The sequence below is a fragment of the Apostichopus japonicus genome, chromosome 14 (genome assembly GCF_037975245.1).
Source record: "Apostichopus japonicus isolate 1M-3 chromosome 14, ASM3797524v1, whole genome shotgun sequence".
Classification (NCBI taxonomy): Eukaryota; Metazoa; Echinodermata; class Holothuroidea; order Aspidochirotida; family Stichopodidae; genus Apostichopus; species Apostichopus japonicus.
In genome coordinates, this window is record NC_092574.1 from 5,175,777 (window position 1) to 5,193,548 (window position 17,772).

Consider the following 17,772-nt stretch of genomic DNA (forward strand, 5'->3'; position numbering starts at 1 on the left):
CATACAGTTTATATAAACGTGGATAAAGATACAAAGTATGAGAGAACTCAAGAATTCAAGAAAGCAGGGTTTTTTTTATTGAAACGTATTGTACAAGAGCAAGTGAACAACTTTTATAGAAAGTAATTTAATGTAGGAACAAAGAAACATGTGCCCGTATGACTCGAGACGAACCATTTCTAGGAACGGTAGAAAAAGGTTGACTAAGGCTTAAAGTCATTTTGTTCAATATACTACAATTGTACAAATTCTGGTTGTTATCTTACACATTGCTGGTATAGCACAAATCCCAGCACGATCAAGTACGACCTACATTAGCTCAGGGCAGCTTTCACTGCCATCAGATAAGTTTCTCTACTTTTGCCTAGCGTGCCCTAATAAAAGTAACAAACGACAACTTTCTGAGGGTCTATCCTTTCACGCGCATGTACACTTTAGCCTTAACCTGTAATTGGACTTGATTGTGACTCTTGGGGTAAGGTTAACATAGCTCTATCACTTTGAAAAAGGGAATGAAATAAACGATACTGTGACCTGTACAATAGATTAAGTCCAATCGACTACAATATTAAAGAAAGAAAGAAAGTTTATAAAACAACTCATCATTAGTTGGAATCACATTAGTTTGCTTACAATGGAAAGTATAATACATTGCGTTAAAAAATTAAAAATTAAAAGGATGCTTTGAAAGGAAGTCTTTTAAAAATGTCCTATTCGAGAAAATAAATGGACGGTTCAGAAAACGTTCTTCACCGTCAAAAGGAAATGAAGAAACAATATTTCATTGCCAAAATAAATGAAATAACGTCTCCTCAACTCTTTTGCAAAAAGTACACAAAGGGACATCAATTAAGGTCATAAGAAATAAGAGTCTATTCGGCCCTAGTATCCGGTGAATAAAACGAATTTAAACATTTTGGAGTTTTGCTTTCCGAACCGAAACCCATCATTTGGACACTTCCACTGCTGCCGAAAGTGCCTGGGACTCCTTACAAAGTAATGAAAAAAAGTGTCCAAAGTTGATTACAATAATTATATTTCAAATTTTAGCAGCAATCCAAAACAGTTGCAAAATGGAACGCTTCATTTCATTATGACGACAACATGTGGTCCTCGAGAATGGAAGAAAGATTGCACATTGATTGGACGTTACTAAACAAGAACAGTCATAAATATACCAAAAAATCACCGTTCGACAAATGATGAGGAAGATTATTTCTGATATCATTTGGAAATTGTTAACCGATCACTTTTCTGCATTCCGGATTGCGACCCAGCCTACGAGTAGCAATTATCTAAGTTACCAAACAACAACAATCATAAATTTATCAAAAAATCACCGTACGACAATTGAGGAAGAAGATTAATTTCTTATTCCATTGAAAAAACTTTTAACCGAACACTTTTCCGCATTCCGATTACTTTTCCGCATTCGACCAAACATACGAGAAGGGATAGCGGTGGGTGGGTTTGGAATAGCCAGAAAAGTGGGCATCAGAGGTGCAACGATCTTCTCGCTGCCTCATTTATCACTAAATATTTATTATAAAAGTCAATGATATTGTCTGATCTCAGTATAGAACATTCGGTATAGTTATAAATATTCTCCAAGTGTTTAGCCCACTCAATAGATACCTAATCATTCAATCCAATCTCTGCTACCCTGCTACGAAGGTTCTGTGCCATGATATCGCCATCGTCTAGTGTTTCATAATATTGTTGTAAATTTTCTTTGGCCTTCCTTGCAAATTCAGCAGTTTGACCACAAGCAGATATATCTACATTTTTCGTTATTACCAGTGCTGTCTCTATGATATCTTCAAATGCCTTTGCCACTTTGTCATTTATTTGTTTTCTATTAACAATTAACAAGCTACAAGCACGTCGATATTGAGCTTCGATCAACTTATGCGGAGTGCCTTTGTACTCCTCAATGATACTGTTGAACATTGCCTGTGCTTCCTCATTACGTCGCGCCTTACCAAACGCAATCGCTTTGCTTAGTTTACATTGAAAATGAGAAGGTTCTAGTTCAAGACATTTATCAATATATTTCATTTCCAATCTTTTATATTCGTTCTTATCATTCCAGTCTCTGGCATCGGCTGCTAAATATCGGTACACAATCGATAACTGTAGAAACAACTCGGATCGGGGATGCTGAAGCTCTTCGCCTTTACGTAAAACATCAATGGCTCTTTCATAATCAAGCAAACCACGATAAAAACGACCTTTCTTTATGATAAGTTCACATGTATTTGCGTCAAGGTTGGCCATGATATCTTTGCCCTCATCGACTCGATCTGGGATTCTCAGCAAAACCTTTGCTAGGTCACATTGTGCCGACTTGTTTGTTGGTTCCAATTCAATCGCTTTCTCATAGCACTGAATCTCATCATGGATGCCATCATACGGTTCACTGAAGTTATTCGACCCAAGACGAGCCTGTCGACCAATAACTGCACCAAGAGACTGATACCATGAAGATTTAATCTTGATGGTCTTTAGCGCTCGCTGGTATCTTCGTTCGGCTTCCTCGTATTTATTCGGTCCAAGTCTTGTTAAAGCGAAAGCAGCAGTAGCGTCTATGAAGGCTTGAAGTCTCGTTTGAGAGAGCTCATCTCGATGTCTGCTCCAGCTTTGTTCTAATTCTGCGAGAAGTCTTAATCGTCTGTCCTCGTTCTGATTTCCCTCGTGGATAGTTTCCAGAACCCACAACCTGTTTGCATTTACAATGATGATGTAAGCCTGACGTTCATCGTCATCTGCAACTTTCATGGCTTCTCTCTCCGCTTCCACGAAGAATTCTTCGGCTTTCTGAGAGTTACTTTGCACCCCTTCAAAGTTAGAAACCTCTAGATAACCTCTGAATAGCAGCATATCACAGGCTGTCTCCGTCCATTCTATCTCATTTCTGGTTTCCAGTTTACTATCGAGGTTGTTTGTTATACCCTTAAAGTCTATGAGAATATTCTGATCAAGATTCCAATTGAAATGACAAGGGACTTTTTTCCACCAATCGGGTATAGAATGACAACCGGCCATTGTAGAAGCTATAGAAGAACAATGTGAATAACAATACATTTAAAAAACACTGGCGTACAATTTTTGATTGAAGAATGTATGAGCTTAGCTGTGGACAACATTCTATAGTATTCTTTAATATTTTCCCTTTTTGTTTTCTTTTATGAACATTTATAAACGATAATTTACTGAAATAATAGAATGACTCATGTGACAAAAAATTGTAAACAGAGCTGGGTAAAATCATTGTTCATCCAGCATTTCTGACGACGTTTTCCAATAGTGTTTTTCGGAGCTCCTGAAGTGCCCGGTTGTTCAATGGTCTGCACTGCCAATTGCTACGCATCTTTGCTTTGATGTATGGTATGTACTATAAATTGTATCATAGAGATAGTTCATGTCATTTCAATTTTGAGAGTTGAGTGGAGGGAAGCTTCTCGCACGACCAGTTCGGTCATTTTAGGCAATGGCAGTATGTTCCATTCCCAAACATTTGAAACCATGGTAACGGTACTGTCATGAATGTTTATTTATCCAAATTGAACACTTCCTGAGTTCCATCTGCTAAATCGTGATAGTCCTACTTAAATTATATGAACTTGAGATAGTGTACAGAAAGTCAAGCGGGTAGCCAGGATTTCATCGTGGGGGGGGGGGGGGGGAGGGTTCGGGTCGGATCAAATGTATTGATCTGCTTTGCGCTATCTGCATGGGGTCTAGACGATATCTTCAGAGCTTTCAATTTGTTTTACCAATCGTCCGAGACTTTAGCCATGTGAAATTATATTAAAAAGTTCAAATGAATGGATAGGATTAGCCTAATATTGATTCGTTGGTTAGAAATTATTCTAGTTGGTAATAAACAACTCATAATAGAAGCTACAAGAAGGGTGGCCTAGGTAGTTCAAACCGTGGCACCGTAGCCAGTTACACAAAATCAACAATATGGTAGTGCCACGGTGCAATCTGCAGCAGGGTGGCCAGTTTATATGTAACACAACTGGTAAAATTGAGAGAATTTACCACCAAATCGAGTGAATAAAGACCAAAAACATTTCTGTTCGATGTCTGCCTCTATACGTAGCCTACAATTTGGTAGTTTGAATTCATTTCTGATATGGTGACTTTATGTAGGTTACCGTGGTAGATATCTTTTCAAAAGTGTGGGGACAAAAGCTTAGGTATGCCGCTATGTCTACTTTTAGCCTTCAATGGAAAGAGATATTCCAGTTTCGACTCTTTTGTGAAATTTTGTGTGAGATCTCTACATTGTTGTCCAAATTCTCTCCCTCTCTCCACCTCTTCTCTTTATTCTCTCTCTTCTCTCATTGTTTAAGGGTGGGGAGTAACCGCCCCCTGGCTACGCGCTTGGAGAAAGTCACTTTACTCTTAGCTGAAAACCCTGTGTGCTCTGTTCTCATACTGTTTACAGTACATGCATATATCGATCACACTTTTTCTGCTAAAGCCTGTGTATTTATGATTCACGTTGTCAGTAAAATTTGTCTACTGTCACTCAAATTTAGAATATGAATAAACTTATAAACGTAAAATGCTATAGCGATGGGATTTTGACAATTGGGTTCTGTTTTCGCCCTTTCAATGGTTTTGTCTGAAGTTCCTCAGTTTGGTGTGGATTTTTCTTTCAACAGTAAGGTTTAAGCTATATCTCATTACCTATGATTTACTATAATTATGATTTACATAAATTTGTATATGAAGCTCAGCTTCATCGACTTAGGCCTCATTCATGCAACTTCTATAAGATTGTCTGTCAAAAGCCATAGTCCTTCGGTTTTACTACGTTAATCGGCTTAAGTATGTAAATTCGTTGGAAACAATTTTTCTGTTAGGCCTATTTTAACGACTGATCAGGCTGTGCGAATTCACAAATGCAATGTTGAAAATACGAAATATATCATCGTGTAGTTTCCAAGTAACAATGTTGGATTAACTTTGGACGGTTGATATAACGAGGGTATTAATTATAAACATACTCATGATATAACAAGCATGGCAGCAGGTTATCTCGTAGGGGAACATAATAGGGTAATAGTTAACTTGAGACGCAATTAACTGGTATTAATTTGAGTATTCCCGTTAATTACGGATTAGCACCAGCCGCGCTCTGGTTAAACTGAGCCTTTCAATGCATTTGGGAATTTTGGTACAATACTTTTTTGCCCGCCAATGTCATTTCGTGGGGGGGGGGGGGGTAAACGGGGATGGGGATTCGTCCCCTCACCACACCCCCGCTGGTTACGTCACTGTGGCTAACAAAGTGAATGAGAGAGGTTTTTTTACAGCTATCACCTATATATAAGTACGTCAGAATCTAAATTAAGGGTTTACTGGTCAGTGTTTGGTTGGCTATACCAAGTGACATGTGTAAGAGGGCGGGCCACACGGGAGTGTCAAGTTTCGCAGTTTGAAATCAAACAATCGTTTGCCTTTTTCCGTCTAGTATATCTCTCTGTCACTTACATAGACTTTCCATATACCTTCATAGACTTTCTCGTGCTTTCCATTACATTCGTCAAACCCAACAACTTTAACAAGTCAGCGTATACACAAGAGGTACATGCATGCATGATTCCTGAATGAATATTTTACTGCTTATTGACCATTAAGTGGTAAATTATCGGACATAACCTGCGTAAGTAATGTGTGTATTCTATCCTCTATCAAGTGACCGCCGAGAAGGCGAAAGCACATCGTTCAACATCAATGCAGTGAACAAGGTTGTTTCGGAATAATTATATTGAGAAAAGGGATCCACTTCAAGGATCCGTTATACCATTCTTACAACAGAAATTGTAGTAATCATAAAACACATACATGCATCGGGAAAAAAAAACACAAATCAAAATGTTTAAAACTAACCTTATCTCTTTGTGAGGTCTTGGTCTCGCTGATGTTGAATAGCTTCTAATTGATCTTTCTAAGTAGGAGTTGCTTATAAATTTTCCACTTGCTATAAATACAACAACTGGCGATTCTAAATCACTAAAATGTTTCGCAATAATAGGGTAATTCCAGGCAAAGAAAAATCACCGACCTTTAAACTCTAGTCAGATATCTGTATTATGCATGAATAGCTATACTTTCTTCACTGGCACGTCTGCTTAGATGGTCGTTGTTCACAGCACCTCATAAAACAAGTACACAAGTCATAACACTGGCATCATTCGTACTACGGAAATGCATACAGGTAAACTGGTGGAAAGGATATAACCATTTTAGGCTCCCTTTTCGACACAAAATCATCCGTCAAGGGGAAGAAGAGTCTACCCCTAAAACCCCACCCAAGCCTGAAGTATGATTAATTTGTTTACCCCTAAACTTTGCGTTAAATATTTTATTGCCATAAATACATTTCAGTCAGCTAACTTGAAGATCTCGGCATTGTCATCACCACATAGTTCGCTTAATATATATAAGGGAGATCAAATTCTGTATATCTAAGGACACTGTGTTTCGCTTTGAAATATAGAAGAATTTTGTGTTGTGCAGGGGCGTAGCGAGGAGTTTACTAAGGGAGGGCAAAGCTTGTACCCAGACTTTCTAAGCGTAGCGCCACCATACGTTGGCGAGAAGCGCAAAAGAAAATTTTGGCTGAAAATGCCTCCCAGATCGCTGGAAATGGTACTTCCCAGGCCTTGTTAGTTGCATCTAAGCATTTTCTATTTTGAAATTACTAGCGATATCATAAAAAATACAAAACATATGCTTAAAAAAACTATGCCACCAAATATTGGGGGATATTAGATACTATACCCCCACCTAAAATATTGGGGGGACATGTCCCCCCCCCCCACCCCGTCTCCGCCCATGGGCTATTCCAGCTCATGTGCAGATAAGTGTTCTTTGACTTCAGGCTCTCAATTTCCATGGTGAGTCTGTCGATGGCTTTTTAAACTCAGTGCGGATTTTGTTTAGTTTTTTTCCAATACCTGACTCTAAGTTCTCGGCGAGTTTTTTAGAAATATTTTCCACACCACTGTCAATTCCTCAGTGGGTATAGTCGTGAGGTTTGCGTCCTCGTTCATCCAAAACTCAGTTTAATTGTCCATAGAACGTACGTCGTCTTGTAATACCGGTAGTTCCCACTTATTATTGAAGCTGCCATTAATCAGCCACTAAGTTAGCCACTCTTACAGTAATTGCCAAGTTTTCTCTGTGGTTCTATAATCTGGACGACCAAGGGCGTAGGATCCGGGAGGCTGTGAAAAATGTGGAGGGGCGGAAGTATCATTCCGCCCCCCCCCCCCGCTTCGCAAGTCAGTAAACCCCTTTTTCATTTCCAAATGAGAAAAAATCTCATTTGTATCACCAATTAAATTGCATCTAAGGCCAGGTGAAAATACAAAATTAAGTTTACAAAATGGAGTGATGTTGAAGTGTGCTATATTGCACCAGATTGCATCTGAGGCCACCTGGAAATGCAAAAAATTCCATAGGGGGCGGCCTTAGACCCCTCCCCCAGGCCGGCCATCAGTCTTCAGCCACCCCCCCCCCACTCAAAAGTACCTTCCTACGACCCTGACGATCCTTCTTCCAAATTTGCCGGATTTACCTATTCAAATCAGTTGTTTGATTAAAATATTCTTACACAGACCAGAGAATAAATGAATACATGGATAAACGGATAAAGAAGAAATAAATTCATGAGACCGTTGCTTTTTAAATGCTTTCCTTTTTCGAAACACACATAGTCACTGTATAACTTCGTGCATATTCCGATTACCCTTATAGCAAGGATCGCATTTTAATATCTGAATGTACGAAAGTTGTACTAGTTGTGTGCTACTAACGTCACAATAAATATATATTTCAACATGGCACGTGATTTTCGGTAAGTTTCGGCGTTATTATCAGATCTTTTGTCAAAACCGGTTGCAGAATATGGTTTGGATATCATCGCATATTAATTAAAAAAGAAAGTAGTTACAGATAGATTTTTTATCCTAAAGGAATGCTTCGAATCGTTGCCGAGCTTCGATCGCTTTTCGTGCATTACGTCCTTATGTTATTGTAACGGTATGTTGTCTCGCTATATATATGCCTAGTGTAGGGCATGTGTGTACAGTTCCAACCTTGAAACTGATATATAATATCTAGGGCGATATTGTGTTAACTAAGTTATATATTTGTGAGGAAAAGATGTGGGAGGGGGGGGGGGGGTTGGTGGGGTGTTGATGTTGTACTGTTTCTCTCCCCCCCTTCATAATATGGTAAAGATTTGTTTGAAGGACACCTACTGTAGGCTATTCTAACTGTAAAGATAACTGATATTGTAACGGTTGTGGGTGAAGTATTATGAGTCCACTATCATAGTTCATACACCGAGAGAGAGTTGTAAAACTTCCGCAACAGACTGAACTGTTCACACTTCTCTATTGTGGAACTCTTAACAGAACAGTGTGAATCTACCTGACTGTCAGATGAGTAGCATGGCATCCTTATAATCTGACAAAGTGGGTGTTGGACTTCCTGACAAATAGGACACAGAGAGTATTTGTGAATGGCAGAGTTTCTAGCGATATTGTGATGAATACTGGTGCCCCACAAGGTTGTGTTTTATCACCCGTTCTTTTCACCCTCGATACCTCTGACTGTCGCAGCACACAACCCAACACGCATATTGTTAAATTTGCTGACGACACATGCATTTTAGGTCTTATTGAGAAGAATGGTGACGAAACCGGGTATAGGCATGAAATATCCACCTTTACGAATTGGTGTGACGAAAACAGATTACAACTGAATGTGTCTAAAACAAAGGGCTTGTTGTTGATTTCCGGCGTAGGGGGCACCAACTAGAGAGAATTGAAATTAGGAACGAGCCAGTAGAACAAGTCCATTCTTATAAGTATATCTGGGAGTTTCCATTACTGATAAATTGGAGTGGGGTGAACATGTAAATACTGTTCTGGCCAAAACTAATCAACGTATGTTCTTTCTACGGAAGCTCAATTTATTCAGACTAGACGCCTCTCTCATTTCTTTGTTCTACAATGCGGCCATCGAGACCATTATTACATTCTGCTTGGCTGCATTGGGTGGCAATACGACTGCTAGAGACATGGCTAAGATGAATACACTTGTTAGAAAAGCGAGGCGAGTTTGCCGGTCTGATGATCTCAGATCAGTAGATGAGCTGCTTGTCAGGGTAACTAAAAGAAATATTATGTCAATTACGTGTCGGAACATCCTCTAGGAAATCAGGTTGAGTATAGCAGTCGAACTGGCAGGCCAATTGTCATCAGATGCCAGACAGAAAGATACAGACATTCGTTCTTGCCAAGGGCCATTCTTAGTCTTGCCAACGAGTTTTGTAGGAAATAGGTTTTTTTTTCTATATGCCAGTACATGGATTTTTAGTGTCTTAAGAAATGTATATATTATAAATCTTATGTTTTGATGTATTTATGACTGTTTTATGTATGTTATACTGAGATGGAGTGAACTCCAATTCCTTTTATGGCCAATAAAGATTCTTATATCTTATATCTTAGGCCTACTTATTGCAGAATACTAGACAACTCACAAACAATACCTTACGGAACAGTGGCTTTGTTGTTGTTTATCAGTCTAGGCGAAACATTTTAGCAAATCCCTCTGACACATTGCATTTGAGAACACCTCAACATACATTGTTTACAGCTTGTTTTTGATATATCCAATGTTAGATAGCTCCATGGCTCTGTTGGCTATTTCGTGCATTGTTAGCAGATTGCCCTTTTCAGTCTGATATTGACAAGCTTATCATCGTATGCTGACAGCAGGGCCAGTGTAGCCGTCTACCTGAATAAGATTTCTAGATGCATTGTATTCTGCCATTCTTTTCAAACAACGATCTAGTAAATATGTAAGTTCTCCATTGTTAATGACCCAACCACCAAGTAAATATGCAGAATGAATCACTTATTTTATCCAATAATCGGGTAAATAGGCGAGAGCAATGCTTATTGGGCCACCAATGGGGTTAATAGCTAGAACACCATCCTTATTGAATTTATGGTCAGGTGAATAGCTCCCACCTATTAATAGGTGGGAGCTATGAACTTGGTTATCTGGCAAATAACAATGGCACTCTTGCATATTTAACAGATCATCAGGAGACATAACAAGTTGTGACTGTGCTGTTTGTGATCTTTCAAATAACAGGGTTAATAGGTTGTCAATGATAAAACACTATTCTATTAAACAATGAATTTTTGTCATGTACACATACATGTAGCCTATTTGCAAACAAGTTCAGTCTTATTACAGTGATAAGAATCTCTTCCAGCTTCATGTATTGTACAGTTAGTATTGAAATTACTTATATTGTAAACATTTAAAACAATAAACATCTGGATTGCACTACTGTACAGTATGTAACCTGCTAAATTTCTAGTCTTGGGCTTCTTACATTGAATCTACAGTTGCAAGCTGTCAGTTACTCAAGTTTAATCAGTATTACTCTGTAACAATCAATTTACAAATAATGACGTTTGTCTATTGTTTGTTTCATTCAAGGTACCATTGGCAATGCTGATGGCTCGGCTCTGGTAAAACTTGGAAACACAACAGTCATTTGTGGAATCAAAGCAGTAAGTCTGTCAGCTGGTTTTAAGTCAGATTATGTACTTGCTATTTATTTAGTTCCTCTCCAAAATCGTTCGGTTTTGTGTTATAATTATTACTTTACTACAGAACTTTGAAAATTGAGTTTTAGAGTAGAAATTGGAGAAAATGCAGTTAAGTGTGAAACTTTCAGGGACAAAAAGGGGCAGTCAGTTGAGAGGGTAATTCAAATGGCATTACGATATTAATGTTAAATTAATGTTCATTAAAGATTAAAATCGAAACAAGTTTCTCTACTTTTTGTAAATTAATGTCCATATATCATCTCAACTTGGAGAATAAGTTTCAAGAAACCATTTCTGTTTCTGGTCTTAGAATACATACATACAAACATACACACACACCTATACATATACATACTATACATAGAGCAAGGTATATGGGACAAACACCGCGTATATATCGGCGCATTAATTTGAATATATACGCGTATTCTTTCAAATATATGCGTAATTGCGTATATATTAGAAGCCAATCATTAGGCTAAATATATCCGAATATAAATACGTATTAGTTCGAAAATAAACATGTATTAATTCAAAAATATACACGTATTAGTTCGAGTACTGTATTTACATGTATTAAATCATGCTGTTGTCGAAATCAAGTACGTTTGGCCTTTTAAATCTGTGAGAGATGCTAGTTATTGTCTGATTTAATAAGCGTATACGTTCAAATTAATACGGGTAAATATTCGTATTAATATGATGATACATTATGGAGTGTTTGTCCCATATGGCTCGCTATATATAAACACGCATACATACATACACACATACATAACATTTAAAATACCTGTCTTTCTGATAACATTTTAATTGAAAGGATTTTCTTGTGACTGAAGTTGATTGCTTTGTAGCAAATTTGCTGAAAATCTTTATAATAATATATAAGTGGAATACCTCATAGCTTTTTGTATCGTGAAGATGTGAATATTTCAAATTGGGGCATATTTCTTAAATGTATCTGTCAATTTGCCAATCATTTATCCACAGAGGAAAAGAATATTTCTACAAAAAGGATACATTTTGATAAAAGTACAGTGAACATTGGCAGCTAATTAAACATTACAAAATGTAATACTTCTCAATGACAAATCAACAAGAAGATTATAATAGTCTAAGTAAAGCTTCCAAAGAGCATTTGCCCAGATGACATCACAGACCTCCTACTGTGATCCAACTTCCTGGAGTAGTTGAAGGTGTTTAGCCTGTCAAAGTAGGGTACATTCAACCAACCATATCTCAAGTTAGGGGCAAGATATTGAGATAGGGTTCTCAACTATAGCAGGGTGGAATATTTTTCTCTTCAATATAAGTCTCACATGATGTGTCAATACTTTACGATACTTTCTGTGGTAATTTTAACAATATTATGAGTTGTACCTGTAGGTCTGTGTGACACTGTCAAGTTGCCTGTAAAGTTAAAAGGAATTAACCTAGGCATCCGTGTGGACAATGATATCCTTTCAGGACCAACTGACGTATAATATTTCACAGTAATATTGGTACATTTTTTGCTTTTCCTTTAATGCACTTAATAGTTCTAATTGTCAAGTAGACGTCTTTTAATCATACAAACTGCTCTATATGCTAAGAGTCAATATTGTTGAGCTTCACATTTGTTTTTAGAATGCATAAATGATTTCAAAGATATTTCCATCTTTTACAAATACAGGAGTTTTCTGCTCCACTTTTAGATGAACCAACCAAAGGCTATCTAGGTGAGTTTTACAACTTATGGACATTGTTTTATAGAAAGTTTCAGATCATTTTAAACTACATCAGACCTTAATCGAAATGTTGCTACTGGGTGAATCCATGCCAAATCAACAGATTTTTGGGTCGATTCCACTTCGACCCTCTCAGAATCGCCTGAAATTGGGTATCTTGCCACATGTCTCAAAGGATGAAATTGGACAATAAAACTTTTGAAAACTTTTTGATTGCTAGGATATGGCCCGCCTAGCAACCAAATCCAGATTGCATTTTAAGAGCCCTAAATTTGTGACAAGTTTGGAGGCATCTTTTGCATAAATGTAAAGTATTTTATGTCTGATATTGCAGATATTGTGGAAAACTTGTGACCAGTGATCCTAGCAACCAAAAAGTTTTCAAAAGTTTTATTGCCCATTTTCATCCTTTGAGACATATGGCAAGACACTATTTCAATTTCAGGCGATTCCGAGAGGGTCGTAGTGGAGGCCACCACTGTTGATTTGGCATAGATTGACCTTACTGTCAACTCATGCCCCATTGAGTCAATAAATTTAATTACCTGTTTGATGGATGCAATGATTGCTGCCTAAACTGGCTCTGAACTCAGTCCAACAAAGAAACTACGTTTTGACTATGGTTGAGCGTTTGAGTGTCTTTTGGCATGACTGTGTACATACTACATTTAAGCTTGTTTTTAACATCAAAAACCCATAATATCAACCTTAGGACTAAGGGTGTTCTTTATCACATGCATTTTAGCAGCAGTTTGCATCATTAGGTCACTTATTTGCTTTACATTTACTAATTATGTTTGCCATTGATCAAGCAAAGATGTTCTTTTAGCTGCATCCCATCAATGATATGTAATTGACAAGTGTCCATTTCAATCAGTTATGAATTTGAAAGCTGATTTCAATACAAGCTTCATGATCAGTTGATGTTCCTTCCCGAAACCAGTAAAAACTAAAGAGCAACTTTGTAACATGGTTTTGAAGAAAGAATGTTTTGTTGCTCATTTCTTTTTTCTTTTCATGTAGTACCTAATGTGGAACTACCCCCTCTCTGCTCATCTCAGTGTAAATCTGGTCCTCCAGGTGATCAGGCTCAAGTTGTTTCTCAGCTTATTGATAATATTGTCAAGAGGTAAGCTCCAAAAATCAAACTCTTACATTTTAATGTTTTTTTTTTAATGTGATTCCTCCTCAAAATAGTCTGAATATATTTCAAAATATTTATCTTGAAATGGAGTAAACCTTGAAATACATTCTTACACATCTGGTCATAGAGGGCCCAGCCTTTAGAATATATTTACTGTTGTCCAGCTCCAGTTCACTACAAATTAAAGCAGCTCTTTGAGATGATTTTGGTAAATTTATTGATGCCAGCATTTTAATGTAGTTCATAACTTGCCAAAATATCATTTCAAATAACAGACACAAGTCATGGGGTTTTGAAGTTTCTGAATTGTCATTTTACATGTATGTGAATGATACACTGATATGAAAATGTGCATTGATGGCAAATCAATTCACTTCTGAATTATTCACTCATTAACCTTAACATGATGAAACTTCTTGATTTTGTCTTAAAGTTTGCATAATGACACTCTTATTTTGAGAACAACCTTGTGGGTTTGGAAGACTTGTTGACTAACTGCACAAAACTGTTTCACATAATCTTGCGAGTGCCTTAAATTTGAAACTTCAGATTTTACTGCAAACATAAGACAATTTCCAAATTGTTTACACAGATTGATCACACCAAAGAAATGTCATAGTGTCAAAGATTCAGAATTGTCAGTTTTTTGCCCCCTTTGAAAGGAATATTTGAGATAAATGTAGCTGTTATTGTTGTGATTGTTGTTTGGGTGACATTCATTAACTATCTTGCTTGCCTGTCAATAATGTCCTCAGCTCAAAACTTATCAACTTGGAGTCTCTTTGCATTGCAGAAGGGACGGTGAGTACTGTATTATTGTTAAGCATTTGGATTAATTTTATCCTTTAATATATCATGGTATTTGCAGACAGCTAAGACATTCTGTTTGGTTGTTTTTGGTGTTTTTTGGGTGGTTGACTCTGTCTTTCTGTTGCATCAATTTCACCCAAGATCCTTTCTGTTGTAGGTAAGGGGGAAATTCTTGCTGTGACAAAGAACCTTAATCTTCAAATCATGAGGTTGGAAGGATTATCTTTACTGTTCAACTGATATCTGTTGTACAGAGGAAAGTGTTTTTAGGTGTGAAGATCGGAGAGAATAGATCTACAAGACAATTTCTATGAGATTACTGCCTTTCTCATATTGTGCTACTTATGTGACTTGTTGTTGTTTACAGATTCAGTAGAAGAATATTTAAAAGCAAACATATTGTTGTTTTTCAATGTTTATTGGCGGCTACATGGTTTGCATAAGTGCACATCTACCAGACTAGGGGCACAACGACATAAACCTCTGGGGTGGGGAGCTTTAACCCCCACCCATAATAATATCAGGGGGATCATCCCCTTACTGGTGGACAGAATATGACCAAAGTCCTGGCACAGAGTACAAAAATATATGACATGTATGCAGTGCAACCTGAAATTCTTCAGGAATGTTTCAAAAGTTGCTACAAGTTTATAGCATCATGTTTCATCTGAACACCTTTAATTTTACCCATATTTTTCAAAAGGGGCAGGACCATCCCTCCCCTTACACATATCTTAGCCTCCCTCCCAGTTCATGAATGGTGGTTGTCCCAACTGCCTGTGCTTATTTTATTAAGTTATAATTGATCGCAGCAAATCAAACAAATGTAAATCAGCCATATCCCAACATCAAAGAAAGATTTAGGTGTCTCTGATGGATTGTAGAACCATGTTTTCATAATTAAGATATTATAAATGTTTATCAGTGTCCAGATATTTAGCAGAGATATCAGCTTATGTTTAGCTGACATTAAAAGTTGTCAGTCTATATTTACCATTATGTCCAGATGTTAAAGAATCAACATTCTGTTTACACTTAGCACATATCTCAATCGATTCTTTCACAATTCTTACAGCTTTGTTGGGTTTTAAATTGCGATATGATATGTCTGGATTATGAAGGCAATGTCGTGGATGCTTGCCTACTGTCCCTCCTGGCAGCCCTGAAAAATGGTGAGTTTCGCTTTGTGGTACTTGCCACTATCATTTTTTTTTGTGCAAGAAGGATTCAGAACTTCATTCAAACTGGAGAATCACTCTAAGTAGAATAAGCAACAATGACATTATCAAACATGAACATACACAATGGTGACAGTACCAAACAGAAACATACACATTAATGACAGTATCAAACAGAAACATACACAATGATGACAGTATCAAACAGGAACATACACATTCATGACAGTATCAAGCATGAATATACACAATGATGACAGTATCAAACAGGAATATACACATTAATGACAGTATCAAACAGGAACATACACATTAATGACAGTATCAAACAGGAACATACACAATGATGACAGTACCAAACAGAAACATACACATTAATGAAAGTATCAAACAGGAATATACACAATGATGAAAGTATCAAACAGGACTATAAACAATAAAGACAGTATCAAACAGGAACGTACACATTAATGACAGAATCAAACAGGAACATGCACATAAATGACAGTATAAAACATGAATATACACAATGATAGTATCAAACAGGAATACACACATTAATGAAAGTATCAAACAGGAACATACACAATAATGGCAGTATCAAACATGAACATACACAATGCTGACAGTATCAAACAGGAACATGCACATTAATGACAGTATCAAACAGGAACATGCACATTAATGACAGTATAAAACATGAATATACACAATGATGACATCAAACAGGAATACACACATTAATGAAAGTATCAAACAGGAACATACACATTAATGACAGTATCAAACATGAATATACGCAATGATTATAGCATCAAACAGGAATATACACAATGATGACAGTATCAAACAGGAACATGCACATTAATGACAGTATCAAACAGGAACATGCACAATGATGACAGTATCAAACATGAATATACACATTAATGACAGTATCAAACAGGAACATACACATTAATGACAGTATCAAACAGGAACATACACATTAATGACAGTTTCAAACATGAACATACACAATGATGACAGTATCAAACAGGAACATGCACATTAATGACAGTATCAAACAGGAACATGCAGAATGATGACAGTATCAAACATGAATATACACATTAATGACAGTATCAAACATGAACATACCCATTAATGAAAGTATCAAACAGGAACATACACATTAATGACAGTATCAAACAGGAACATACACAATGATGACAGTATCAAACAGGAACATGCACATTAATGACAGTATAAAACATGAATATACACAATGATGACATTAAACAGGAATACACACATTAATGAAAGTATCAAACAGGAACATACACATTAATGACAGTATCAAACATGAATATACGCAATGATTATAGCATCAAACAGGAATATACACAATGATGACAGTATCAAACAGCAACATGCACAATGATGACAGTATCAACTAGGAACATACACATTAATGACAGTATCAAACATGAATATACACAATGATGACAGTATCAAACAGGAACATACACATTAATGACAGTATCAAACAGGAACATACACATTAATGACAGTATCAAACATGAACATGTACAATGATGACAGTATCAAACATGAATATACACATTAATGACAGTATCAAACAGGATCATACACAATGATGACAGTATCAAACAGGAACATACACATTAATGACAGTATCAAACAGGAATATACACAATGATGACATTATCAAACAGGAACATACACATTAATGACAGTATCAAACAGGAACATGCACATTAATGGCAGTATAAAACATGAATATACACAATGATGACATCAAACAGGAATACACACATTAATGAAAGTACCAAACAGGAACATGCACATTAATGACAGTATCAAACATGAACATACACATTAATGGCAGTATCAAACCGGAACATGCACATTAATGGCAGTATCAAACATGAACATACACAATGCTGACAGTATCAAACAGGAACATGCACATTAATGACAGTATCAAACAGGAACATGCACATTAATGACAGTATAAAACATGAATATACACAATGATGACATCAAACAGGAATACACACATTAATGAAAGTATCAAACAGGAACATACACATTAATGGCAGTATCAAACATGAATATACGCAATGATTATAGCATCAAACAGGAATATACACAATGATGACAGTATCAAACAGGAACATGCACATTAATGACAGTATCAAACAGGAACATGCACAATGATGACAGTATCAAACATGAATATACACATT

The 17,772-nt window shown here is 36.7% G+C and overlaps 2 protein-coding genes across 2 annotated transcripts in view; one reads left to right on the forward strand and one right to left on the reverse strand.

The window, feature by feature from the left end:
* Nucleotides 1-54: 54 nt before the first annotated feature.
* On the reverse strand, nt 55-6,115 carry LOC139980352 (uncharacterized). The gene is made up of 2 exons (XM_071991970.1): nt 5,908-6,115; nt 55-3,053 (listed from the first exon to the last, which is right to left on the reverse strand). The coding sequence occupies exon 2, from the start codon at nt 3,043-3,045 to the stop codon at nt 1,636-1,638; it is 1,410 nt and encodes a 469-aa protein (XP_071848071.1). The 5' UTR covers nt 3,046-3,053; nt 5,908-6,115; the 3' UTR covers nt 55-1,635.
* Nucleotides 6,116-7,828: 1,713 nt separating this feature from the next.
* Nucleotides 7,829-17,772, forward strand: part of LOC139980359 (exosome complex component RRP43-like) — a 138,405-nt gene continuing 128,461 nt past the window's right edge. Inside the window, exon 1 of the mRNA XM_071991980.1 lies at nt 7,829-7,879. Within this exon, the coding sequence (XP_071848081.1) occupies nt 7,863-7,879 (17 nt within the window). The 5' untranslated portion in view covers nt 7,829-7,862. The remainder of the gene's footprint in view (nt 7,880-17,772) is intronic.